This window comes from Monopterus albus, unplaced genomic scaffold, assembly GCF_001952655.1.
Source record: "Monopterus albus unplaced genomic scaffold, M_albus_1.0 scaffold95.1, whole genome shotgun sequence".
Taxonomy (NCBI): domain Eukaryota; kingdom Metazoa; phylum Chordata; class Actinopteri; order Synbranchiformes; family Synbranchidae; genus Monopterus; species Monopterus albus.
Genome location: NW_018127975.1, coordinates 84,835 through 109,529, shown reverse-complemented (window position 1 = coordinate 109,529; position 24,695 = coordinate 84,835). Strand labels below are relative to the sequence as shown.

At 39.1% G+C, this 24,695-nt stretch overlaps 2 protein-coding genes across 3 annotated transcripts in view; one reads left to right on the top strand and one right to left on the bottom strand.

Annotated features, from left to right (window-relative positions):
* LOC109965064 (paired amphipathic helix protein Sin3a-like) overlaps positions 1-14,798 on the top strand; it is an 18,206-nt gene extending 3,408 nt beyond the window's left edge. Inside the window, exons 2-21 of one of the 2 annotated variants that reach the window (XM_020608800.1) lie at positions 1,777-1,993; positions 3,875-4,054; positions 4,258-4,364; positions 4,510-4,828; positions 4,962-5,213; positions 5,339-5,491; positions 5,656-5,811; positions 6,252-6,335; positions 6,495-6,613; positions 6,779-7,004; positions 7,844-7,960; positions 8,189-8,427; positions 8,549-8,732; positions 8,952-9,534; positions 9,644-9,813; positions 10,005-10,178; positions 10,278-10,370; positions 10,638-10,732; positions 12,768-12,975; positions 13,875-14,798. In XM_020608800.1, coding sequence (XP_020464456.1) covers positions 1,799-1,993; positions 3,875-4,054; positions 4,258-4,364; positions 4,510-4,828; positions 4,962-5,213; positions 5,339-5,491; positions 5,656-5,811; positions 6,252-6,335; positions 6,495-6,613; positions 6,779-7,004; positions 7,844-7,960; positions 8,189-8,427; positions 8,549-8,732; positions 8,952-9,534; positions 9,644-9,813; positions 10,005-10,178; positions 10,278-10,370; positions 10,638-10,732; positions 12,768-12,975; positions 13,875-14,093 — 3,873 coding nt within the window. In that variant the 5' untranslated portion in view covers positions 1,777-1,798 and the 3' untranslated portion in view covers positions 14,094-14,798. Of the gene's footprint in view, positions 1-1,776; positions 1,994-3,874; positions 4,055-4,257; positions 4,365-4,509; positions 4,829-4,961; positions 5,214-5,338; positions 5,492-5,655; positions 5,812-6,248; positions 6,336-6,494; positions 6,614-6,778; positions 7,005-7,843; positions 7,961-8,188; positions 8,428-8,548; positions 8,733-8,951; positions 9,535-9,643; positions 9,814-10,004; positions 10,179-10,277; positions 10,371-10,637; positions 10,733-12,767; positions 12,976-13,874 lie in introns of both variants that reach the window. The other variant, XM_020608799.1, reaches the window with a different exon arrangement.
* A 1,401-nt stretch (positions 14,799-16,199) lies between these two features.
* LOC109965065 (cellular retinoic acid-binding protein 1) lies at positions 16,200-24,428 on the bottom strand. Its single transcript, XM_020608801.1, has 4 exons — positions 24,303-24,428; positions 22,340-22,518; positions 21,735-21,848; positions 16,200-16,776 (listed from the first exon to the last, which is right to left on the bottom strand). The coding sequence occupies exons 1-4, from the start codon at positions 24,370-24,372 to the stop codon at positions 16,726-16,728; spliced, it is 414 nt and encodes a 137-aa protein (XP_020464457.1). The 5' UTR covers positions 24,373-24,428; the 3' UTR covers positions 16,200-16,725.
* Between the last annotated feature and the right edge of the window lie 267 nt (positions 24,429-24,695).

Below are 24,695 nucleotides of genomic sequence, written 5' to 3'. Positions count from 1 at the left end.
GGAAATTTGGTGCATGCTCCGTGGGAGTAAAACTGGCTTTGTTTAAAGCGTATTGTACTTTCTTGTACACTGCTCATCTGTGGTGTAATTATAAAAAGGGCAGTCTTCGGAAACTGTCAGTAGCTTACAATGACGCCCTAAGGATATTATTGAGAAAGCCTAGATGGACGAGTGCTAGCGAATTGTTCGTGTCATCTCGAGTTAGTACATTTTCCACTGTTTTAAGAAACCTGATGTTTAAATTTATTTGTCGCTTGAATGGTTCAAAAAATCATATCATTTTATTGTTGACTAATGTTGCACACAGTGACATGCGTTTTACTTCGGTTCTCTGGAGACACTGATATATACACCTGTCTTTTAAAGGGGCAGTAGTTTTATGGGTGTTCTTGTGCTCTCGTTTTTATGTATTTTCTGTTTTTATTGTTTCGTTTTTAAACTGTTCTTTTATTGCTTTTATTTGTTTTGAACCTGGACCTTGAGTCTGTAATAAAGTGTCATCATCATCATATTGAGTTTAAAAACATTATAACATTGGCAACTTGATTACATTTTAATGACAGGACTAAGAGGCCCTTAGCACCTGTGCCTGTTACTTGAAAGGTGGTCCCTAACCTGCTTCCACAGCCATTCTGATCAACAATAATAGCACGCCTATTTAGGGACAGTCCTAGACAGGTATTTTGTCTTATACATTCTTCATAGCCTTTTGTTTTCATGCAGTAAGATAGTTTTTGTCCTTGTAAAACGGGGCTCTTGTTCATTAATATGCCATGTATATAGTGCAGACAAGGTTTAATTTAAAATAACTGCCTATACTGAAAACATCTAAATGTGTTGACTGCAGCATTCATTTATGATGTAGACTGAGACGGTTGTGTGTACAGACCAAACCTATCATGGTAGGAACATTTGCTCAGAACACCACCAGTTAGCAAGATTTCAGACTTAAGTTGCTTCTCGAGTTTTTTCGAGGAAACATAATGAGACAGAAAATCCTGGGGTTACATTCAAAGCTCAGTAATACAAAAAAAGCTAAAAATCAATTCCAAAGCCTGTGGTCAAAGCCATAGCCTTAAGTTAGTTGGTAACTTCCATCAGTTGTCCTAATCATTTCTGTCATTATGTACCCATTTGACATTTGTGGACAAGTTTTATTGAATCGTATTATAGTGAAGCTCCATTCACTGCTTACAGAGTGACTGCAGGGTTGAACTGGCACCTCTCTGACACTGTCTGAACAAAAGGTTCATGCCATATAGTTAGTACATTTAGGATTTATCACACAATTGTTGCATTACACTGTATGTGTTTTTCACAGTTTCAGTTCATAATGACCATTATAAAAATGTAATTTAATTGATCAATCATGTCATTACATTACATAATTAGTTTTACACTAGGTAGATGCATTTTTCACGCAGCAAAGAGAACTCTTTTCTATCAAATGAGTCGCTTAAGTTGCACATCACGCATGGACCTTGTTGTTTTATGCTTTATGTCAATTTCTGCTTGCGCATTAAGTGCAATGTAATCTCCCCTACAGTTATTTTCTATTGCTAACTTTTGTCAAACTCGTGTCTGTAAAGCCCTCACACTACAGGATCATCTGGACTCCTAATCGGTTCCGAGCATCCTGGAGTCGGGAACATCCCCTCCAGTCAACGGGAAGTGCAAATCAGACTCCAAATCTGCCTGATTCTCCTGTAGTGTGGGGCTAGCATAAGGAACCCTGCACAGCCTGCTAACTGACATACATGCCTTTGTCCACTTTAGCTCCTTTAGGTATGTGTATGCAATGAAGAAGTGTGTGGAGGACCAGGAACCAACATTTGCTCCCCAGCAACCTCAGTCATGCCATCCCCCAGGTCAAAGTATCACAGAGAGCTTCCAACACCGGGCCCTCGCCCCGGCCCCTGCTGTTATAGAGACAGCCACAGACAACATGCAGCCATCCAATGGCATCCAGTATTCTCTCCCCCAGGGCTACCAGGTATGAGATTATCAGTGCAGCTGGCTTAAACAACAGCCTCTGGTGTAGTTCTTATTTTTACTAGGGTTATAGATGAATATTTGCCTAGCACCAAATTGCAGTAAATCTTTGTCTTTAGCTTAGAATAACTAACTAGAGATGTCCCAGGCCTGTCCTAAGGTTCAGTGACAGGGTTGGCACTTTTTTCCCAAAGGATCAGTATCTGCTGAAGTAAATCTAGTCAAATAGAGACTGTTCTTTTCCTTTACTCTACTGCTGCAGTTTTAAACCTGGCGGTCTCTACTCCCCCTGTCCTCCTCCTGGATTGCTGCTCACAGCCACGCACAGTGGACTGGAGCAGACAGGAGGGTATATTTTACTTGAGTCATCCATGATGTTTTTTAACCACACATGCAACAAAATCTGGCACTAATGAAGATAGTAAGAACAATTGATCAAACATCTTTTGAATAGTTTGAAATGAAGCTAGCAGCATTATGACACCTTTGCCACTTGGCCCATGGTCCCATTTTTTTGCTTCTAATTCAGTATAAGTGTATGTTTATACAATGCTTGCTACAGTTACTTTAGCAAATTATTGTCAACAAGCTGAAAACAAATGGTAATTTTGTGTAGCTTATGAGTCAAAACTAGCTGACAATGTAAAGTTTTGTTTTGTTTGGGGTTTTTTTTCCAGATCTGTGGTTGAGACAAACCATCTTTGTGGTTCATCCAACAAAATTATCCAACAGCATATATTGTCTTTTCACAGTTGATGGAGGTGAAGGAGAAAAGTTTGGAGGGTTCTTTAAAGGGTGATAGACAAGACATCAGATGTTGCAGCCCCATACTTTGTCTTTACTGATGATCTAAAACTTGCTCCTACAGTGAAATAATCAGAAATATGTGTTTGTATGTTAGCTGTCTGTTAGTGGTTCATCTAAAAGGCACAGCATCTGAGTTTAACATTTATTGAAAACTAGGGCTGCCCCCAAATAGTCGAGTCATCAGTTGAGAGACCTGTCAGTCGACTGAGACTCTTCTAGTCGACTTTGTTTTTATTTTATTATATTTAATTTTTTGTCAGCCATTGTGCACTACAACAGAAGGCAGCCCCAGCCCAGTAGTTTGTTGTCGTCTTCTCGTTTTGCTGTGCCAAATACCAATGCCAATTGGTATTTGGTTGGATCTGTTTAGCAAATTGCAGAACAAGGAGAAAATGAAAACACAACCCACTAGTACAAGCCACATAAAGGTGAGATTTGTACTTTATTAGAAGTGTTTTCAAACATTGTGGTGTACTTTTACAAGAGAAAAGACTTAAACGGTCGTGTCCATACGCTGTGGTTAACTGACGGGAGAAACTTAAACTTGTTGGTAAACTGGCCTATAAGAGCATTGTTTCAACAGAAATACAAGTGTGCTGCCTGTCTCGTTATTCCGACAAATCCATATGGCACCTTGACATTATATATCACTTTAAATATGTCATAAATATTGCATCATATGCAGCTGACTTATTGGTTTTCCTAAATGCTCAGAAATGTGTATGTTCCTGTCACTCTTGCATTTAAATACTGATGTTAATGTGGTCTGTTATTAGTGATGTTCATGCCAGTTGATTTTCTGACAGCCTAGGCTATATATTTATTAAAAGAAAGAATAAAAACAAATAGTTGAATTGTCGCACTGTAGAGCTGGCTGATAAGATCCTTAGTCAGGTACAGCCCTATTAAAAACTAGGTGAATCTTGCATTGTGCTTGACAGCGCACCGATTGAGTTTTAAAGACGCCTTTATTTAGTGTAGTTGTATTAACATGTACAATAATTTTTGCAAGTTTACCCAGGTTATTTTTAAGCTTCATGGAGCCTAAAATTCTATTATATTGCTTCCTAAAAAGGTGCCTACAATTCCTCAGAGCACAAGTGGACATGGACACACCAATACTGCACCTCATGTTGGTCCCCACACACACAGTCTATCAGTTCAGTCTCAGGGTCCTGCAGTGGTCCAAAGTCATGTTCATGCACCCGCCCCCATGAATTCAACCCAAGGACAGCAACAGTTTCAACGACTGAAGGTATGAACAAATAAACTTTAAAATATACTCATCAAAGTCAACCAGTGAAATAAATGTTTTTTGTTTGATATACATGCAATATTAAGCTGGTAGTATTGACTTTTCTGATCCCAAATTCATTTTTATTCTCTGTTCAGGGGTTACATAATACCCGATTTAGGATGGAGAAATGTGGCACTGATTTTTCACTTTTTACTTTGAAGGTTGAAGATGCACTGTCCTATCTGGATCAAGTGAAGCTACAGTTTGGCAATCAGCCACAAGTTTATAATGATTTTCTTGATATTATGAAAGAGTTCAAGTCACAGAGGTGAGCTCTATTTTTTTCTGTTTTCCCTAAGAAAACCCATGGCTAGTACTTCTGTGTCTCAAGTTTTAACATGTAACATGCAGCTGTGGACCCACCTGATGATGAATCACATACTAAATTACTGTTGTTTCTTTTGTTACTACAGCATAGACACTCCTGGAGTCATCAACCGTGTTTCCCAGCTCTTCAAGGGCCACCCTGACCTCATTATGGGTTTTAACACTTTCTTGCCACCCGGTTATAAGATTGAGGTTCAAACCAACGATTTGGTCAATGTCACCACACCAGGTCAGATCCACTACATCACCCCTCATGGCATTTCTGTTCAGAACAACCCTGCAAGTGGAGCATCTAGCCAACCTGCAAATAACCACCAGCACCAGAGTCTGCCACAGACTGGTCCACATACTGCCACCACCACCCAACCCCTCCCTGCCCAACCTGCTCCAAATAAAACAATCAAGGTAAAAGATATTCTGTATTTTCCACAGAATATAATATCGTAAACGACATTTAAACTGACTTTTTAGTGGTCTGGTTTCATAGATGGTGTACACAAGTCATAACAAACTTGTTCACTTCTGTTGTTCTCAATAGCCAATTCAGTCCCCAGCCCATACTCCCACCAGCCAGCCCAATCCATCCATCCCATCTTATGCCTCACCAAGGTCACCTTTGGTTCACTCCCACATGCCAGTGAGCAGCATGCCATCTGGTGGGCCACCTCTCCAGAATAATCAGCCTGTGGAGTTCAACCACGCTATAAACTATGTCAACAAGATCAAGAACCGCTTCCAGGGCCAGCCAGACATCTACAAAGCCTTCCTGGAAATCCTTCACACATATCAGGTAGAAGAAATATTCAAGCACTGTGGCATATACTGGGCCATTTGTACCCAGCATAAATGTGTGTGGAAGAATACACCCAGTGGTCACCTCACCACCTATGTTTTTTTTAATTATGCATTTTCCAGAAGGAACAAAGAAATGCTAAAGAGGCAGGAGGAAACTACACCCCAGCACTGACCGAGCAGGAGGTCTACACTCAGGTAGCAAGGCTCTTTAAGAACCAGGAGGACCTGCTCTCAGAGTTTGGACAGTTCCTGCCTGATGCAAACAGCTCAGTGGTGAGTCCCCATAAATACTTGTACAGCTTGGCCTGTTTTAACAGTTGTGTTTAGTGTTGTCATTGTGCTTGGATGTGGAACCTGAAATTCTTAAAGTGCTTCTATTAAAAACTTGCAGTCTTAAGCAGTGGTTTGTAAGATTTTGAAGTGTAATACTTTTTCAGCTCATGAGCAAGACTGCACCAGACAGGGCAGAGTCTGTGCGTAATGATCATGGCGGGACAGCAAAGAGACCCTTACTAAGCAACAAACAAAGGCTGAGTCAGAACAGCCTGTCAATCAGAAGACCCACTGGAGTGGGAGCCACTCCGCCTGTCAAGGTACACGCGTCTACATGTTGACTGTCTCTATATATTATGGTGTTTGTACTGCTTCTTTCTGTCCTTTTAATGTAGAAGTGGCCATTATGCTGTAAAATCTGTTTGCCTTCAGTTAATTCCTATTTATAATAATAAAAGGAGACAAAATATGAGAAACACTTCATACAGTCCAGCATCACATTCGCTGTACTACAGTCTCCAAAATGAGCACAGTTGAATCAACACCACTCAAACAGGTACAGCTGTTAAACAAAAACTGGTAGTTTTTATTGCAGAGCTCTTTTGTCAGATTTTGTTTTAAGTATGTTAACCCACACTTTCCCCTTCTTGTTTGTGTCTTCACTACTAACCGTCCAGTAAACTATTTAAAACAAATCATAAAAAAACTGTGAGCCTATGAGAGTCATCATTTTGCCATGTCTTTGCTATCCTTTCAGAAGAAACCTAAATTAATAGAGAAGGACCATGGTATGACTGAAGTTTGCAAACACAGCACCAGCACTGAAACTATGTTCTTTGAGAAGGTCAGTATTGCTATATTTAGTGCCATTATTATTTTTTTAAGTCCTACAATATCAAGATGGACATTATGATTAGCAGAATGTGAATGATTCGATGAAACCACCTCAAGGGAAAGTTTATTTCTATTTGTTTATTTTTGTCATGACTGAAAACACTAACAGGTGAAGAAGGCTCTTCGCAGCTCTGAGGCATATGATAGCTTCCTGAGGTGTCTGAACATCTTCAATCAGGAAGTGATTTCACGTGCTGAGTTGGTTCAGTTAGTCATCCCATTTCTTGGGTGAGTTTAAACATACAATCTGTCAGCGCTGTGGTCACGCATATCTATAGTCACCAGGTTGCTAGTAATTAGTGAGCAGTATATTGTTATACAGTTAGCATCCATGTCTATAGCTGTAGTCTCACTATTAATTACTTTTCACATATAATGTGGTATGATTTACAGAACATTTCCAGAGCTTTTTACTTGGTTTAAAAACTTCCTGGGCTACCGAGAGTCTAGTCATGGGGATTTGAGCCATGCAGAGAGTTTACCCAAGGAGCGTTCAACAGAGGGCATTGCCATGGAGATTGACTATGCTTCCTGCAAGAGGCTGGGGTCCAGCTATAGAGCTCTGCCGAAAAGCTACCAGCAGCCCAAGTGCACTGGAAGGACACCACTGTGCAGAGAGGTGAGTGACTGAAGGAACTCTGCTTATTAAAGGTATTGCTGTCAAGATAACCTATTAATTTTCTCCCACAGAGCTATCAGCTACAGTGGTGTCAATGTGGTATTAATGTATATGGCTTTGACAGCAGTCTTAGGAGTTTCTGTTGGTTCAGGTAGTGCTTGTAAATTAACCTTTACCAGGCACCAGATGCAAGTTAAATGTGTTTTAGTGGATAAATGAATAATAGACAATGATAAACAAAATGTATACATTTTGTATTAAGTTGCTTTATTGAGCATTTAGTAAAAAAATTCAAGACTATTTTTTTAAATCAATTTCTGCACACTTATGCTGTTGCATTGTTTCCTGATTTTCCAAACTAGAGGGTGGGCCAAGGAACGTGTATAGAATTTATGTTGACACCTTATTATCGTATTAACTTTGACCGATTAAAACTATTTATTCCTTGCTATTTTGTCTGATTAAGTGTCAAAAAATTTTAAGCTCATATTTGAGAAGTCACAATCACTTATGTTTCCCATTTTAACCAAAGAGTTTGATTGTCGCTTAGGCATTATTGTTTTTGCAACTGATTAACTAATAGATTACTTGACCAAGTGTTTCATAACAAAAACAAGGCAGCTAGATCATGTTGCAAAAACTGTGGTCATTATGAGTGCACCTCGTATTCTGAATTAATTATAAAGTATTTTCAGGTTTGGTACATTGTTCTCAGTAGGACCTGAACATCAACTTCTTTTTTACATACTGTAAATTGATTTAATTAGCTTATTTTCTTTAAATGAAATCCTTCACAATTGCCTTAAAAACAGCAGTTTTAAATACATGTCTTATTGCAGGTTCTTAATGACACATGGGTGTCATTTCCATCATGGTCTGAGGATTCTACATTTGTGAGCTCCAAGAAGACTCAATATGAGGAGCACATTTACAGATGTGAGGATGAGCGCTTTGAGGTGAGGAATACTCAGTCTGCCCCAGTATAAAAGCTTCAAGGTAAAAACTCTAGGTTCTTGTATGGTTAGTAGTGTGCACAACTTTCTCTCTGTGATTCACTTTGCTCAAGAGTCAAAAGACCACAGGAAAGCCTTAGCTTTAGATTCACAAAGAAAATTTCCCCATTTGCACCGCAACCATTATCAGACACCATTAATATTATTTCATAGTGATTATTTCTCATTTAGTTAGATGTTGTGCTGGAAACCAACCTTGCCACGATACGAGCCCTGGAGACGGTGCAGCGGAAGCTTTCTCGCATGTCAGCTGAGGAGCAGCTGCGCTTCAAGCTGGACAACACAATGGGCGGCTCATCAGACGTTATTCACCGCAAAGCTATTCAGAGAATATACGGGGACAAGGCTCACGATATCATTGATGGGCTCAAGAGGAACCCAGCTGTGTCCGTCCCCCTAGTACTGAAAAGGTGAATAGTCTCATTTCAGTTTACATATCTGCCTCAGCTCAGGGTTTACTAGTTGTTTCTATCTTTTCATGTTTGGTTTAGGGCTGCTTAAGGTTGTGTATCATTTTTGTTACTGTTGCAGGTTAAAAATGAAGGAAGATGAGTGGAGAGAAGCTCAGAGAGGCTTCAACAAAATCTGGCGGGAGCAGAACGAAAAGTATTACCTAAAGTCACTCGACCATCAAGGCATCAACTTCAAGCAGAATGACACCAAGCTGCTGCGCTCAAAGACCCTGCTCAATGAAATTGAGATGTTATATGATGATGTAAGGAAATGTGTTTCTGAAAATTTTATTGAAATGGGTCATTGATGATTGTTGGTGATGCTTTTGATAGAGTAATTCCACAAGACAGTTGAATTAAATTTTTGAAACTAAATGGGACTTGGATCACCTGCTCATGTTTTCTAGAGGTCTTTGCTCTCATACTGAAACATTACCATGTCTCAAAGTTCAGCCCATTCTCCCCATTTCTGTGTCCTGTAGCGCCAGGAGCGAGCATCAGAGGAACCTGCCACACTGCCACCAAGTGGGCCACACATGACCCTAACCTATGATGACAGCCAAATCCTAGAAGACGCTGCTGCCCTCATCATCCACCACGTCAAAAGACAGGTGGGAATCCAAAAAGAAGACAAGTACAAGATCAAGCAGATCATCCACCACTTCATCCCTGACCTGCTGTTTGCACAGCGAGGTGATCTCTCTGATGTGGAGGAGGAGGAAGAAGAGGAGGAAGAAGACCTGGAGATGGATCAAGATGGCCCCAAGAAGCATAATGGCCTTCTGGGCAGCAGCCCATCAAAGTCCAAGCTCCTCTTCAGCAACACAGCAGCTCAGAAGCTGCGGGCAACTGATGACGCCTATAATCTGTTCTTCGTAAACAACTACTGGTATGTCTTCCTTCGCCTTCACCACATCCTCTGCTCACGTTTGCAGCGAATCTATGGACAAGCTGAGAAGCAGATTGAAGAGGATTCTCGTGAGCGAGAGTGGGAAAGAGAAGTGTTGGGACTCAAAAGAGAGAAAAATGAAAACCCAGCAATTCAACTGAAGATGAAGGAACCAAGTAAGTGACAAAACAAGTTTGATGGTTTTACTATTATTACATTTAAATCCTCATTAACACTGATTTTGATTCCACACTACATCTTACATTTGCAACTTTCTGCCTGCAGTGGATGTCGATGTAGAGGACTATTACTCAATATTTCTGGAAATGGTACGTAATCTTTTGGATGGAAACATGGAACCAACTCAGTACGAGGACTCGCTGAGGGAAATGTTTACTATCCATGCCTACATTGCCTTCACCATGGACAAACTCATCCAGAGTATTGTTCGACAGGTCAGCGCATTCAAGATTTTTAGCATTTGATTTGATTTGTGTTACACAAAAAGACTTGTCAGTTGTACAAAATGAGTAAAAAGGATTGTGTCATGTTGCTTACTTACTGCACTCAGGGCTTGATCACAAAAAGCTACGTTTCTTGTGTTTTTGTACATCGCTGTTGCATACTAAACCTGTTGCTTTCACAGCTCCAGCACTTTGTCACTGATGATGGATGTGCACATGTATTGGACATGTACTTGAGTGAAAGTGCCAATAAAGCCACAGGTGGCACACTGTCCACACAGACATCCAGGGCCACAGCAGAGGGGGCATACCAGCGCAAAGCAGAACAGCTTATGACAGATGAGAACTGCTTCAAGGTACCACAAGCCTTGAAAATAATAATATCGTACATGAGTCTACTAATTTGAACCGTTTGCTCATAGGCAGTTTCCTCTGATTTGTTGTGTTTTGTCTAGTTGATGTTTGTAAAGAGCCGAGGCTCTGTCAGTCTGGCTGTGGAGTTGCTGGACACAGAAGAGGAGAACTCTGATGAGCCAGCAGAAGCAGATGTAAGACTCATTCACTTTGATAACATTGTATGAACAATATTTAACATTTATTAGCTACAGCTATGCAGTTACATCCTCTGTTATCCAGTGCAAATCCCTGCAGTTAATATTTTTTGAAGGCAGAGTTGATAGTGGCAGTGCATTGTTGATCATTAAGTTGCAACCCATTTCTAATATCCTGTCCATTAAAAATTGACATCGTTGTTGTTGTTGTTGTTTTTACTCTGGGGACAATACATATGTTTTTTTCTACTCTATCCTCCACAGAGGTGGTCAGACTACGTGGGCAGATATCTGAACTCAGATTCTGCATCCCCAGAGCTACGTGAGCATCTGGCCCGGAAACCGGTGTTCCTCCCCAGGTGAGGCTTCAGCCATGTGCCCCTCTTATCTGCACAGTTTTTAAGCTTTTATCCTTAGGATCTAGTCACGTGAGCAGCCAAACCTGCTGTAAAATGCAACTGATTTTCAGAGGCAGAAACAGTGACCCTTCTCCACAAGCCTGACTTAGGGCTACAGTGGATTTAAGAGCACTGCCTTTTTGGTAACAGAAAAACAGAAGGTTAATCATTAAGCCTCACATGGAGGATTGCACTTTACCTGGTCATCTTTTTAAGAAATGGAATTTATTTATTCATTGATTCACTTACTTTTTAAGTATTTATTTGTAATAAGATTTTTTTAAAGGGTTTTGGCTTGATTTCTACCCAGTTGGGCATAATGAATCATTTTGTTTGACTATTCACATTGTATTGAATTTAAATGATGATTTTCTTTGTGTAACATAAAGAACAAAAGTCACTGAAAGCAAAACAAATGGATTCCACCTGTTGTCATTGTTATTTCATTTTTCTATAATGTGGTCAACCTCAGAGTTTGAGAGGCCTTGTGTAGGACCTGAGAGACGTTGTTAAAAGTGTTGTGGTTTCCTCTTCTACTTTATCATACTTTGTGTATGATTGTATTCAGGTTGTGTGTGTGTGACTTAATCACAGATTGCAACTGTAAATGTTCAAATGTCCATTGTGTAAATCTGTTATACTGTAATAATCTTCAGTGGAAATAGTGCACTCCTGTTGCAACTTCTTGTTGTGGGTGAGGTTTTTCCACTGGTTTGACAGACATTAGTGCTCAAGTTTTTAATAAGTTTATACTTTTTTTTTTTAACTCTGGTCAAGCACATTATCTGCAACACTTGTACAGAGTAGGGTTTGTAAATAAAAAGATAAATTGTATGTTCATATGTTGGTGTATTTCTTTCCTGACACCTCAAAGCTGTGCATGGAGGCGTGGTTGTGTTGCCTCGGTCTAGATGAGTGTTGCACATAAAACCTGTCTTCAGTTTTTGGTGCTTTTCGAGTTGTTTTTGTGACTTTTGAGAAGGCTGTCCATTACCATAAACATCTCAAAAGGCTGTTTTAAAGCAAAAAAACAACCTCTTGTTCTTCTTTTTGCCTTATTTAACCAATTTGCTACCTGATTCTGATTTATCAGTGGGTTTACCCACATCTTGTCTTTTTTTTTCTTCATCAAATCTATGAGAAACCAGCAGCACATGAGGTCGAAAGATTTGTCTTTCCTCACAAAAACCTCCAGTGACAGTGTAATGTTCTAGTTTATTTTTTAGTTTTGTTGGGTCTTCATCGCATCATCATAACACACTACATTGTTGGTGATATTATGTGCACATCAAAGTATTCTCAGCTAATATATATATAAATATAAACAGTTTTTACTTGAAATTGGCCTCACTGTCATGTCTTTTAAGTGGGGCCCTGAATGCAAATATATGCTTCATGGTTTCAGTCATCACTCACCTGTAACCACTGTGGTAAGTACGCTTTTAAAGCTTTCATTCAGGTGGGCTGAATAGATGCATATTTTTAAATTACCTGCACAAAATTTGGATCAGTTTTCAGTTAAATTTGGTTTTACCAAGCATATTTAGGTTTGAACTATGTGGCTGTGCAACGGAAGTGCACTGTACAAAAATATTATGACTGCTGCCTCTGCTGCTTTTATAGATCCACATTTTTTTCACAAATGATTTGACTACCGGTCTAATTCCTTTACTCGGTGAGTTGCAGTGCAGTGCATGGATTCAAAAATAATTGTTTAAAGGGACAGTCCTCTCAAATTTGAATATATTGTTTTCAGGTTTGCTTAATGTTGTATATTGTGCCTGACAAAGCTAGGCTTTAAAATCACACAATACATACTGTCAGAAATAAAATTGTACCATATTACATGCTGAAGTGAAAATAAGACGTTATATAGATTTTTGAAATTTGTGCAAACTTTCTGTAAACGGCTTCTTTTGGTGTGTGGCGAAATCAGAAGATTTTGTCTTGAACCTGTCAGAATTATTAATGGTGGTCAATCTCTTTTGGCATTCAGGAATTTGAGACGGATAAGGAAGTGTCAGAGAGGATGGGAGCAGCTTCAACAGGAGCGAATGACCAAGGGCCCCTCAGAAAAGGCACAGGAGGGCACCAGTGAGCTGAAGATGGAGTGCATGTTCAAGCTCAACTCTTACAAAATGCTCTATGTCTGCAAGTCAGAAGACTATATGTACAGGCACACAGCACTCACCCGGGCTCATCAGGTAAACACAGAACACAATAGCTGCATACTTGCCATAAATGTTTGTGTACTACTAATTCATTATTGGTACAATAGTTACATGAATAGATTAAATATGCATGTACATTAGTCTTTTTTTTTGGGGGGGGGGTACTCAAAACGTCTTCATACTTTTTGTGGTGATGTTCCAAGTGGTTGCACAAGTACAGTGTGTTACCATTGGGAACTGCAAATTGCTGCTTGCACACTGCACAGCTCTGGCTGTTATTGTGGTCTTTATGTTGGATTTCTTCTATGTACAGCTCGTCATGTGATATAATGCATTCCTGTTATTGGTTAATGCAGCTTAGCAAAGAAAAGGGAGCACTTGGTTTGATGTAATGGATCTCCCTGCTAATGCAAAACATGGCAGAATCATCGTAACGTGAAAATGAGATTGAATGGGGTCAGAATCGAGATCGCAATCAAAATATAATGAGTCACGCATCCCCACACTAGAACAAAAGATGCTGTATAGCCTTCAGTCGTCTATAATTCCAGTGTACTGTATTTATATACCTAATGTATATTAAGATTAGGTTTTTAAGACAGGGCTTTTTGTTTATAGTGACTCTTTCAGAATTAGTCACCTCTAATAAAATTGTTGTGTTTTCCAGTTTAACCTGCCATGTAATGTGTGTTGCCTTCTCAGGCAGCTAAATTTATAATGATTGAAAACAAGTTCATAGCATCTCCCAACATCTTTTCTGTAGAAATTAATCAGGGAGGAAAATCTGTCAAACAAGTATAACCTATAATACATTTTGTGTTGAGATTCTGCTGGATGAGGGTGCTGTTCTCTATAGACCTTTTGTATGTGACCTTTACTTTGAACTGGTATGCCAGTAGCTGAGTTGTTGTTTTGGTTGGTGTCTCTTTCAGTCCCACCAGCAGGTGAACACACACCTGCACGGGCGCTTCCAGACCTGGCTGGATGCCTGGGTCAAGGTGCATGTGACCAGTGACATGGCTACCGACAGCCGCAAATGGTTGATGGGAGAGGGACAAGAAGGCCTGTTGCCCTGCACCACCGCTTGCAGTCCTGAGGTCCTCCATTATCTCAACATTAATAAGTACCGGGTGAAGTACAGAACACTGTAGTTTCTTCTATCAAAAGGTAAACTGGCAGTGATTGTGGTCTCACAAAACCTGCTATTGATCGCTTAAAAGATAGAGTGGCTCCATACTGATTGCCTCACCCTGCCTTTCAGTTGCCAAGTGGTTGTCAGTCCACAGTTAAAATGGAATGTAATTTTGCCAGAACTGGTTCAGGACCTTTGTCCTAACTTTCTACCTTGCATCAAATCCAAGTTTTTCAGGTGTTATTGTTACTATATTGGAAAAACCCACCTGTGTAATTAATCTCATTACATTGCAGGTTTTTATGGGAGATGAATATAAAGAAAAGGCATTCTTTATTGCAGTCCTTGTTGGAGCACAGCTTACAAAACTAGTTAAGTATTTTATAATAAGAACTCAGCAACCTAACGATGAGATAAATGTTTTGACCTCATGTTGTACTTTACATGAAATAAAAACAAACAACCTCAGCTTTTCTCTTTAGACAGCAAGAGCAGTACTTGTTACCTCTGTTAAAAAGTGTGTACATGGACTTGGAGCTTAAACTGGCTTCCGGCTGTGAACATGTATAGCCTGTGAATGTTTTCCTTTGTAGTGGTGAAGTTGCAGTAGTGCACTATAAATATATACATATACATATTTTCAACAACTCTGGCAACTGCTGGGTAGATGCTTGACATCAGTGCAATGCCAGCGGTTTCTGTATCAAGTACAGTAATTTATAACTGCCCAAACATTGTGTAAATATGTTTATATCTAGATATTTTTCTTTTATGAAATGTCATTTATGTGTAGCATTAACACACATAGTGTTGATCTTTAGCTAAAGGTTGTAGAGAGGTTTATTAAGAAAATGCAAAATTTTAACTTTTTTTTTTTTTTTGTACCAAAGGATGTGGATTAGAGACCTTTTTGGTTTGTGGCGGTGTGTTGAACTTGTCCCTGAAGTCTTTGTTCAGTAGACAACTTCCCCATTTTATATGCTAGCCCTTTCTGCGCAATTCTATCAGTCTTCTGGATCAATACCACTCGTGGTTTTTAGATGATTGAACGTAGCTGAGCAACAAGCTCGCCTTTTGGAAAGTACAACATATGTCGTTTTTTCAAAGTACTGTCAACTGTTTCTTCTCTTTAAGCCAAACAGTTAGAATCTGTGTGCCAGGTTCAGTGGTCTCATAATGTAACACACAAAAATGTACCGGAGTTGATTCTTTTTTTGTATGCTCAGTGGTGATGACATCATTGGCTGGTGTGTAGTGGGTCTGTACGTAAATGTCAGCTGTGTGACCTGTATACAGTTTTAAGGATTAAGAAACAAAGCAATAATTCTTTCTGTCACACTTTATATATGCTTTCAGTTTGTATTTCTGTGTGAAATACAAATGTGAATGTTGTATTCCCTTTGGAGAGGGATGTAAAATAAGGATTTTTTTTTTATTGTCTTTCTCCTCTGCAGTTTGTATAATAAAACTGAAATAGGTTCTGTTGATATTGTAATTGAAGTTAGATGGGAAGATTTCCATCACAGTAAATACTGTGAAGTATGTTTCACAGTAAAAATGAACTGTAAATCCGTCTAATCATTATAACATACAAATGATGGAAACAAACACCAAAATGTGCAGACTGACAGGTAATTTCCCTCCTCTCTTTCTTAGGATTGTTGCCCAACAAAGTTGAATTCTTCTATGTTGAACTTCGTTTAAGCCAGTGTTCAGTAACATAACCAGCTACAGACAATCTTTGAACAGTTTATTACTTGGGTTTTAATTTTTATATATTTACAGTGTTTAATATGGAAAACCACAGGAAGACCCAAGGAGCTGACTGCAGATAAAGATGCTGTTTGTACTTTAATGTGTCTCCTCTTGACTTTTATGATGTTGTACATGAGTGTTAGTACAGTGTTTGGCATTAAAATATCCTTTAAATAGAGATTCAGTTTGCCACTTCCTTTATCATTTTTGCCATTGTGTTTAAATGCAGAGTAACTGCAGGTATTACAGAACATTTATTTTCCAAAGGGCTTACATTTTTTGTTTTTATTTTTATATATTAAGATAATGAGGTCTTGATAAAAGATATTAGTTATTGTTATGAACTAACAAAAGTGTAAAACAGTGATGCACTTTGTATGTTTCTAATGTTGATTAATTGATTAATGACTTCTACATGAATCAGATATTACACTGTTTTGGGCGTGGAATTAAAAATGTCTTTAATGTCTTATCTTTATCCTGATGAGCCCTGCAGAAACCCTGATCATGATCCAGGTCTTCACTGAATATTTCCCTGAAAATGTTATTATGGGGATGTTTTGACCAGCACGTTCATCAGGTCATATGTGCAGACTACTGCTGCTGCTTTTGTTTACTACACCTTTATAATACTGCCTAAGGATCTAAAGCACATATGGAATGAAATACGTATAGCTCACAACACCAGAAATCTTATTTTGATTGTTTGTTTTTTTTTTGTTTGTGCAACAAAAATTATACACAAAAAGGGTAACAGCATTAATATCGAGCTGGGACTGATATTTTCATGAGTATCCAAAACACTGCTTGTCAAAAAAGATTCTTTGAGATGTTGGTTGTGTGAAATTTCTCACACTGTCAGAGACACTGACACATCTGGAGGACTCGGGCTGCTACTAAGCTCGTACATAGATCCGTGTGCACACCACGTCGTCTGCTCCGAAGATCTGAAATCAGATTGAGAGTGAGGAAAAAGAAATCAGATTATCATTTCATCAGCAGTATTATCATGTCGCTGCTGAAGTTTTATCATTTTCTAAGTCTCAGAATAGAGCTGCAGCAGCTGGCTGATTAATCAGTTGAGCTAAAAGAAAACTAATTGGAAATAGCTGATAAACAAAGATGTTTAGTAAATTTTTAGCAAGCATTACCCCATTACTCTTTCTGGCTTCTCACATACAAAGACTTTTTAGTCTTGCATGGCAGAAAACTTTTTTTTTTTCAGGACAAAACAAAGACATTTGCTTTATTCAGCATTTGTTAATATACAGTAGCCTCCACTTATGTGTATCCGGTTAGTTGTAGTCCTGTCTTCTTGCAACTACCTTTTATATTGTGTTATAAAACATTTTACAATTAAAGGTTTAGTTATTGCTTAACACCATAATCTTTTTCAAATAGTTTTACAAAATTCTGTTTTACTTGTAGATACAATAAAGTACAAGGAAAATCGAATTAAAACATGCATTATAGTAATGATGAAAATGCGGTTAAACTTAAAGTTTTGTCAAGTGTAGCTCATTATGTGAGAAACAGTTCTTTATTAAAAGGGCAAATGGAAGAGAGAAGTGTTCAGGGCTTTTATTTCAGTAAAAGTCAAAATTCACTTCTTGCAAGTAAAAGGCAAAATGTTACTTTGGTAAAAGAAAAGTATTAAAGTAGCAGAAGTAGTTATGTAGAATGGCTCCCTTCAGACTAATATAGTTTATTTTATAACTCGGTTATAAATGGTGTGATGGTGGGTTTGATTTCAGCTACTCTATGTACTGCTGGGTAGCTTACATTTATACATCAGGTTTTATTAGGTGATTCAAAGTTTTTAATACAAAATCTGTAAAATAACTAGGAACTAAAGTTATCAAATGAATCTTGTGGTGTAAGAAGTACAATATTTCACACTGAAATGTAGCTGAGTGAAGTATGTAGTATTAAATGGAAATACAAGTACCTCAAAATTGTACAGTACTTTACATGACTAAGCTTTTCTAATCAGACAAAACCGGAGAAAATTTTGCATTCTCCTTGCAGCTGATGTAATTATCCCTAAATCACTGACACCGTGATGGGGCTGGTACATTACTCTCCATTGACATGTTCACTTGTCAGATTTAGTCTCTCAGCCACATATACATGTATTGTTGCTTCTAAGGGTATCATAGAAAAGTCCTCATATGCCTACGCCATGACCTTGATTTGACACTGCTGCCTGCTGAAGACCAAAACTGATGAGAAAATGGGGAGGACACGTGATGCCCCAGGTTACAGATGCGCGTGTGATTGAGCCCAAAGATTTATGGGAGTCCCAGGGGTGCAGCGTTATGGCCGACTCCAGCACCACACATCATTATCATCTCAGGCCATGCAGTGTGAAACACAGAGCTGAGAAGACTCCATCAAACACATGGTGTGATGCCGAGGGACACGTTAGCTGGAGGTAACGCCAGGGGTCCTTTGGCATTGATCAGTGAGACCAATTAAAGGCACAGCTTTGGACCTCTACAACCAACGCAGCCACGCGGTTTCCATCGCTAAGTAGCCAATTCAGGACTGCATTAATCTTACTAGATCAATATTTATTGGCTTGAAATAAAAATGAAGTTTGTTTCCCTGCACAGACAACGTAAAAGAGCAGTGTTTCATTCTCAAGTGTTTATCCTCTGTCCTCTTTACTGTAGTCTCCCCAAACAGTCATCATAGTCCACCCATCTTAGGTCACAGTGAGTGCAGGAAGCCAGCACATATTGTCTTCATTAAGCTCCATGTCCATCTGTCTCCTCGAGAGCCTGATTTCCTCATCAGCTGGCCAGTGCTTTTATACTAGTTTATTTGTTCTGCTAAGAAAGATGGATCCCATTCCTCTGTGAACATTGAGAAGAATGAAGTCACGTCTACAAGAGATGGGATGTGGTCGCTTTTAGTTCCCTGTTAACGAATGAGCAGCAACACAAAATCGCACTGGTACTTTCCACACGCTAACAAAAGAGGGTTTAGACTTAAACCCATTTTGTCAAAGCTATAGGTGGTGCTTTAACAATATCTGGAAAAGATTGAGCAAGTTTAAATGGGACTTCTGTTTTAAAAGATTCTCGTGATTATACATACAGTCCTACACAGTTAATGATGTGAAATGAAGACATTGTTAAAATGTTACCATGTTTTGATTTTTGGGCTGCTTCAGCCTGTCACTGGCAGATCTGGCATATGGTTAAGTAGTGTAGTGATTGTTATGGTGGCACTGGAAGCTAACATCATCCTCTTGTTTCAGTGAAATGTGTACTGTACATGTGGGAGCTACTCGTCAGTGTAGCTCAACCTGTACTGGATTTTTGAGGTCATTAATGTATAACATTTGGACATCTAAGAAAATCTGATCATCCGATAGTCAATTTATTAAAACCAATTTGATTTTTTTTTTTTAAGACTTGTGATAAGGATGGAGATGAGACCCTCATCCTTTAGAACTGAGGATCTGACGCTTGCAGAGCGTTCTTTACAAAGCCCTTGTTTATCAATCAACCTTTATTGCCAAGTATTATTAAAACACAAGGAATCTGACTCGATGTGTACAGCTACTGCCCTCAGTCTCCAGATCACTGGTGAATCATTAGTCTGTCGCACCTCAGAGCCACATATATTCCTGCTTCGGCATCATTCAGATCTTACAGTTTAACAATATGTTAATTGAGGTGTAATATGAGGCTGTTGCATTTAAACTGCAGAACAACAGGGAACCTGTGTGACCTCTCCCTCCTCACTGGTATTGCCTATTAAAACTAAACCATTTCTTCTTCACTGATTTGGTCCCACATGCCTATCTGATTATAGCCTCTCACTCCGACATGGGCAGACATACACACCATTATCTTGAATAAAAACTGATTTGGTCTTGTTTAAAACTTTGTTCCCAGTATAAAAGCCTGCATTCAGACCAAATTATAGCCCCTCTCAAATGTTTTCCCATCTGCAGAGGTGAGTCATAGCTAGTAAAGAGGAGATCTCCATCACAGCCAAACTGGACTCGGCTTTGTTCTCTATCTGGCCAATAAATTCAACCATGGTGAATCACAGATGTTTATAGGAAACCTTGTTTTGTCTTAACGATCTTGAATATCCAAGAAGTGGAGACCGTTGTTTCTGTTGGATGTGAAATCATGAAGTGCTGTGAGGAATGCAGGTCTAACAACAAACATTTGGCAGTGAAAAGTTTGTATTCCTTTGAATCCTAGATAAAGTTTCCCCTTCACCCCCTTTTCAGCCTCTTATTATAAAGTGGATCGTGCAGCTATTAATGAAATTGGATGACCACGAAAGACAAAACTCCCCTTTTCTCAGTCTGGTCTACAGTTCTGTGGTTGTCATTATTTTTCCATGATGTGAACCTCATTTGACAGAAGAAGGTGAATAAATAATTTCCTAGGTAGTAGAGAATTTTGGAAAAATATTGACCAGATCCTTTAACATTTGCACATTTAATGTCTCCACCCTTCTATGGCCTCTCTAGACCATCTGGCCAGTTTCTGCTTTAGCTATGTTCTGCTGATGTGCCGCCATCATTGGCAGATAAATCATTTTCTTTCTTGATGAGAGTCCAATAAGAGGATTGATCCCACTCTCTAAGCTACAGACAGATGAATTAAAAGAAAACCCAACCGCTACGTGCCACCAGAACAGGTTCAGTGCACCTTGGCATTGACTCTCCAAGTCACTGAACTGGAGGGGTGAACAACATTCTTTGTAAAGATATTCCCTCATTTGGTGTTTTGATGATGGCGGTGGAGATGCTAACATGTTGCTCTAACATCTCCCATGGGCGTTTCACTGGGTTGAGATCTGGCAACTGTGAAGCCCATAGCATGTGATTCACACATCAAACCATTTGGTGACCTCTCGTGCCCTATGGATGAGGACACTGTGATCCTGGAAGAGATCACTCATTTATTCAGGTTTTTCCATTAACTTGTCACCCGTCTGTATTTAGCTTGTTTAACTCATACAGTAACCTATAGTAAGTGCAACAATTAGGGCTGCAACTAACAGTTATTATTGATTACCCTACAGACAGTTTTCTTGATTAATCCTTTGGCCTAAAGTGGCAATTCAGAAGTACAATCACAGAGGACTAAGAAAACCAGAAAATATTCACATTTGTGGAACTGAAACCTGAGAATTTTCACCACATTTGCTTGGAAAACTTAAATAAATCAGCAACTGTTTTGCTAATTAATTATTCATTTGTCAGCCTAACTGATAGACTAACCTTGAAGGTATAGTTCAAACAAAAAGGGATGCTAATTAGACCATGTTAATTAGTGAGCTTTAGAGGTGCTAGTTCCTTTGCTGTTTCTCCCTGTTAGCTAAGCTCACTGGCTCCTGGCTGTAGCTTAACATTTACTGTACACATATGGATGCAGTGTCATGTGTCTCCCCTGACTCTCATTAACAAAGCAAATAAGTACATTTCCCAAAATGTCAATCAAGGATAGGCTACACCACATGGCCAGAGTGACCGTGTCCATTTAGCCAACCTTTTAAATGATTTCTCCTGGGCAAGGGAGAATCGGAAGCAAAAAAATGGCAGTTAAGGATAGCGACCAACAAATTTGACACCTCATCCCACTGAACATCTGTTCATTGATCTGCTGAGAGATAATGGGAGGCACTGTGTACGCATCCTTCTGGTGGGAAGAGAGGGTGTGGGAGCCACAGTTTTAGAAAATAACACAGAGAACCTCTTGTTTTTAGGAAGAGAAACAAAGGGGAAGATCCTGAAGAAAGATGAGTGGCAGCAGTGGTGACACATGATACAATCCACAGTTTATAGACTTTATTAATCTGAATCAGCACCAGCATGTAGTACTCCCTTTATTAGCTGTCACTATATTTCTGGTTACAGTAAACTACTCACCAGTATGAGTTCGTCCCCTCTGAGCTCTCGGCTCCAGAAGGTCTTGGGGCCGCTCCCACTCAGTAGAGTCTGTTTGCAGTAAATCTTGTTTTCTGTTTCCCAAGTGGCCAAGCTCTGTAGAAAAGCAGCACTTTAATGAGGTTTCCTATATTAATCCCCTCCGTTTCACCTGACTAACAGGATGTCAGCAGAAAAACAAAGTGATGGATGAGATCAGTGAGGACTGTGTTTATCTCCTGTCAGCCTTTGGAGGTCTTTTGCATGTTTTAGTTTATTTACTCCTGTCTGCCACTTGTAAAGTATTTCAGTTCAGTTTATCTATTTCCACCAGGGATCCCTAATTTCAGTACAGAGCGAGATCAGCTGTCAGAGAACTGAGACTTGTTTTTTCAGGTTTTTTTCCCCAAGTGGTAATATTGGACCTCTTTGCTCTGTGTCAGTGTGATGCGTTGAGGTGCGGGTGGCAATATGTGGTATCCTAGACTTATTTTCAACACAAGAAGCTACCAAAGTCAAATCCTTCTGATCCCATATGAGCAGTAATTTCATAATAAAAACTCAGATTTGTTCACATCACAGGTAGTATTGGTGTTTAATTAGATTACCTTACACTTTCTGCCGTCCACCGTCTCCTCGTTAAACTCCTCGCCAATGTGAAAGCTGATCTCCGTGGTGCGGACTGTGGTAGAAGTGATGATGTAAAAGTGCTCACCATTCTGCTTTATCTCCACATGGGGCTTGGATGCAGCCGCCACTGCTACTTTCCTCAGCATGGCATTCACACCTGAAAATATATACAAGGTTGCCTGTCAGCCTACAGTGTAAATATTGAGTCTCTAAAGAAGTAAATGGACACAATTCACATTGAATTGATGTGTAAAATCATTTTCTGCACCAGATGTGGCTTTTTTCATTCCTACTTATAGCAGCTAAGTTCAGTATAAGACCTACTGTCTCCTCTGACATTGTGTTGAGTCACCTCACTTTTTTTGTCTCCTTCTGGTGCCAAAAGAGTGAGAAGAAAAAAGTTCCTCTTTCAGGAACCTCTGCAACTTGGCTTGTTCACCAGAACATCATAAGGGTGAGGTATCTATCTCAGGCAGAGTCATGCCACAGTAAAAACAAACTTTGTAATTGTCAGGTGAAGATATCACAGCATAAACCATCTGGTTTTGGGGCTTTAAAAAAAGACCTGCAGCTGTAACTGTGAGTGTTATCAGCAGATATTTCAGATATGGAGGCTGCAGTGACAAGCTGATGAAAGACAGGAATTCTGGTACCGTTGGCTTTGTTTAGCTCTCGTGTAGATCATGAAAGATGGTTCTCTCAAATGAGCGGAAAAAAACCATTAACCGCCCCAGTCACAGTTTAACAGTGGAAACAACTAAATGAGAGAATGTCTGTCTGTTTCCCATCTATCCTCTGCACAGTGCATCACTCAAATGCAGCATCAGTTCCTGTACAACTAGGTGAGTCGGCTGTTTTGTCCTCTAGTTAAAACCCGAGGTGGAACGTAACCAAGTACATTGACTCAAGTACTGTACTAAACTACAATTTTGAGGTATCTGTACTTTTTTTAAATTTATTTTCTGCTACTTCATACTTTGACTTCATTAGAGTTTAGAGAGAAATGTTGTACTTTTACGCAATGCATTTGTTTGATAACTTTAGTTACTATTTACTTCTCAAATGAAAACTAAAATAAAACTAAATACTGTGTATAATAAGACTATTGATCCCTGGTGAGAAATTCACAAGCTACACAGTAGTATGTAAAGTACTTCAAATTACAAATATATAAGGTAGTTAACATTATCTCCATCGTTACCAGCAGCAACAAATGTGATATATACATCATTAATAATAATTATAGTCCAATAATATGATATACATTAAACTGTGCCAGTCTGCATAATGAGTACCTTTAGTACTTTAACTTTATTTTGATGCTTATATATTTGTACTTATAATGTTTTGAATGTAGGACTTGTAACAGAGTATTTTTACACCGTGGTACAGATTTTTTTAATTAAGTAAACAATCTGAGTACTTCTTTCATCACTGGTCAAAACCTCTTTGTACTTCACTATGGAACAAGAAGCTTCAGTGTTCAATTTGACCACTGTTGCGGCAATTCTATGTGAAAAACTGTTAAAATTGCACCATAAACTTGAGTAGTTATCAGAAGTCAGAGACACCTGATTGGTGGAAACATGGTGGAGGGAAAAATCACCTTTGATTATGTGTTTGTGAATTTAATCAAATTTAGTCTGTTGCCACCATTTAGCTTACAGTCTTAAAATAGTCTCCCCTTTGTGCATCAAGTTATGTTTTTTTTAAATTTCCAAAATAAAAAAAATAAAAAAACTTCACAGCAGTCAACTGCATGCATTTCAAAGGGAACTTTATTTACAGCCTGTTGTCTATTTCAGGTTTGATTGTCAGCAGCACAGATAAACCTATGACAAGCTTCTTCGTTTTTCTTTTCATGCGTTGGATACACTTTGAAAACCCGTCTCACTAAAACACATTCAAATCTTCATTGAAGAAAGAGTCATTTGTCCTCACCCAGTGCTTTGAGCAACTCGTCGAAGTTCTCGCTGCTTTTCATTTTCCAGGTGCCTGAAAAATTGGCCATTTTTCTGGTTTGGTTTGTGTGTCAGCCTTCGTCTCCTGCCGTCTGTTGTCTTCTCCGCTCTCTTTCTTCAGGCTCTTTCTCTCCTCTGCCCATCCCCATGCCCCCTCCTTCTCTCCTCCCTGTGTGCAATGATCCCACACACTAGACAAGCCCTCCTCTTCCTCTGCTTTCTCTCTCTCACACACACACACACACACACACACACATTCTTAATAGTTTACTCTCATTACAAATTTCTCTTAATGACTGTGCTATATAAAGCCTCATTTGGAAGGTCTTTTTGTCTCATCTCTTCTACAGTGTAAGTAATGTGATCTGTCTGG